The sequence below is a fragment of the Gavia stellata genome, chromosome 7 (genome assembly GCF_030936135.1).
Source record: "Gavia stellata isolate bGavSte3 chromosome 7, bGavSte3.hap2, whole genome shotgun sequence".
In the NCBI taxonomy this organism is placed as follows: Eukaryota; Metazoa; Chordata; class Aves; order Gaviiformes; family Gaviidae; genus Gavia; species Gavia stellata.
The window spans coordinates 17,670,332-17,672,684 of NC_082600.1; the positions used below are offsets into that span (position 1 = coordinate 17,670,332).

General features: G+C 65.5%; 1 protein-coding gene across 1 annotated transcript; it reads left to right on the plus strand.

Moving 5' to 3' along the window:
* Positions 1-207: 207 nt before the first annotated feature.
* GSC (goosecoid homeobox) lies at positions 208-1,606 on the plus strand. The gene is made up of 3 exons (XM_059819964.1): positions 208-538; positions 739-998; positions 1,454-1,606. The coding sequence occupies exons 1-3, from the start codon at positions 208-210 to the stop codon at positions 1,604-1,606; spliced, it is 744 nt and encodes a 247-aa protein (XP_059675947.1).
* Positions 1,607-2,353: the final 747 nt, after the last annotated feature.

Below are 2,353 nucleotides of genomic sequence, written 5' to 3' on the forward strand. Positions count from 1 at the left end.
CGCACACTCTGCCCGCAAGCTGCCCTCGGAAAAAGCTCCGCTCCTTTCGCTCCGATCCCTTCTTAAAATTTCTCCGAAAAGTTTCGATTTCGTGTCTCTCCAGCCTCCCCCCACCCCCCTCCCTCCACCACAACCACCGCCACCTACCCACCCTCCCTCCCTCCCCCCGGCCGGTCCCCGCTGCCCTGCCCCGGCACGGTTTGGGGCATGCCTGTGAGCATGTTCAGCATCGACAATATCCTGGCGGCCAGACCTCGCTGCAAGGACTCGGTGCTGCTGCCCCCGAGCGCCGCGCCCGTCGTCTTCCCCAGCCTCCACGGGGACCCGCTCTACGGCAGCGCCTCCGACTACGGCGGATTTTACTCCCGGGCGGTGGCACCCGCCTCCGCGCTGCCGCCGGCGGTCACCGGATCTCGGCTCGGCTACAACAACTACTACTACGGGCAGCTGCATGTGCCGGCGTCCCCCGTGGGCCCTTCGTGCTGCGGGGCCGTGCCGCCCCTGGGCGCCCAGCAGTGCTCCTGCGTCCCCCCCGCAGGTAAGGCGGCCCCGCGCGGAGCGTCCCCGCGCGGGACGGGGCGGACGGGCTTTCTTTGTTCCCGCAGCCGCGGGGCCGGAGGGGGTGGCGGGGAGCTGGCGGCCCGCAGGAGCGCGGGTGGGCGGGGGCGCTTTTTCTCGGGGTAGGGGGAGCAGCGATCTCATGCAAAGCCTGTCGTCGTCTCGTCTGTCTGTCCGTAGGTTACGAGGGCACTGGGTCAGTCCTGATGTCCCCTGTTCCCCATCAGATGTTGCCCTACATGAACGTGGGCACTTTGTCCCGGACGGAGCTGCAGTTACTGAACCAGCTGCACTGCAGGCGAAAAAGACGGCATCGGACCATCTTCACTGACGAGCAGCTAGAAGCGCTGGAAAACCTCTTCCAGGAAACGAAATACCCAGACGTGGGCACCAGGGAACAGCTGGCCAGAAGGGTGCACTTAAGAGAGGAAAAAGTGGAGGTATTTCGCTTTCCTTTTCCCCCTTCCACCCTCTCCCTCTCGCCTTTAAACGCGCTCGGGCTGGAGGTGCCTCGGCGCGGCCCCAGCCCGGCTCCGCCGGCCGCGGCGAGCTGGCGGAGGGGAGAGCCACAGGTTTGCGGCAGGGAGTCGGGAAGTTTTTTTGTTATTATTTCCAAGCGCCCTTCTGGTGGCGGCTGGCCCAGCCGACCGCACGGCTGCGAGCAAATGTCGAGAGGCGGTCGTGCCTCCCCAACGCGCTCAGCGCTTCCCGCCCGAGCGGCCGCTTTCCCTTCGCCGTCCTCCGTCCGAGCGCGGCCGCCGCACGTCGGCCCCGCCGCGGCTGCGAGGGGCTCCGGGCGAGGCAGGGCTCCGGCAGGGCGGAGGTCAGTCTGCGGGTTTGCCTCTTTTTACTTTTATTTTTTTTCCCCTAATAATTTAATTTCTTAACGTAACAGGTTTGGTTCAAAAACCGCCGGGCGAAGTGGAGGAGGCAAAAGCGATCGTCTTCGGAGGAGTCAGAAAACGCACAAAAATGGAATAAAGCGTCTAAAACGTCTCCGGAGAAGAGACAAGAGGACGGAAAAAGTGACTTGGACTCCGACAGCTGATACCTCTCGGGGGGAACATTTCCTGTGGACTGTCGGATATGCTCCAGAGGATGCTACTAATCTTGCACAAGCTCTGCCTTGTTGGAGGGGGAAAATATCTGTATATAATGTACAATGCCCCGAGTTGTTTTCGTGTAAATAAAATGTGTTGCGGAGGTGTTGCACAGGTAGACGGCGGCGCGTTTGTTCGCTCCTGCGCCGCGGCGCTGCGGCGAGAGGGGAGAGGGGGGGAGAGCGGCGGTGTCCCGCTCCCCGGGGAGCAGGGCCGGCCTTGCCGGCCCGGTTACTTATTTAACGAGCTTTCGCATAGCTTGAGAGCAAGCGGGGGGCAGCGCGCTGCCAGCCGGGCCCGTTGGTCACCCGCTCGCTGCGGGCCGAGGGGCGGTGGCGGCTCTTTCACCCCGAAGGAACGCGGCGGACGCCCGGCCAGGCCGGTCCCGTCCCCGACGGCAGCGCCGGCGGCAGTCCCGCTGAGGCCGGGCCCGGCCGCGGGTCGCCGGGCTGGCGGGGCGGCCGCGGCCGGGAGCAAACCTCGCTGCTCCTCCTCCCGGAGCTCCTCGCTGGGCCGCCCGCGGCGATACCGACCTGTCCGTTCTTCGGGCCCCATGTCCAAACGCTTCTCCCCTCAGGGAGCGCCGGCGGGCAGCCCCCGCCCCGCTGCTCCTGCCGTCCCGCTGGCCCCGGCGAGCTGGAGGCCTCCCACTTGTTACTCTGCCTTGTTTCCCCGGCTTTTCTCTCTCTCCCTCT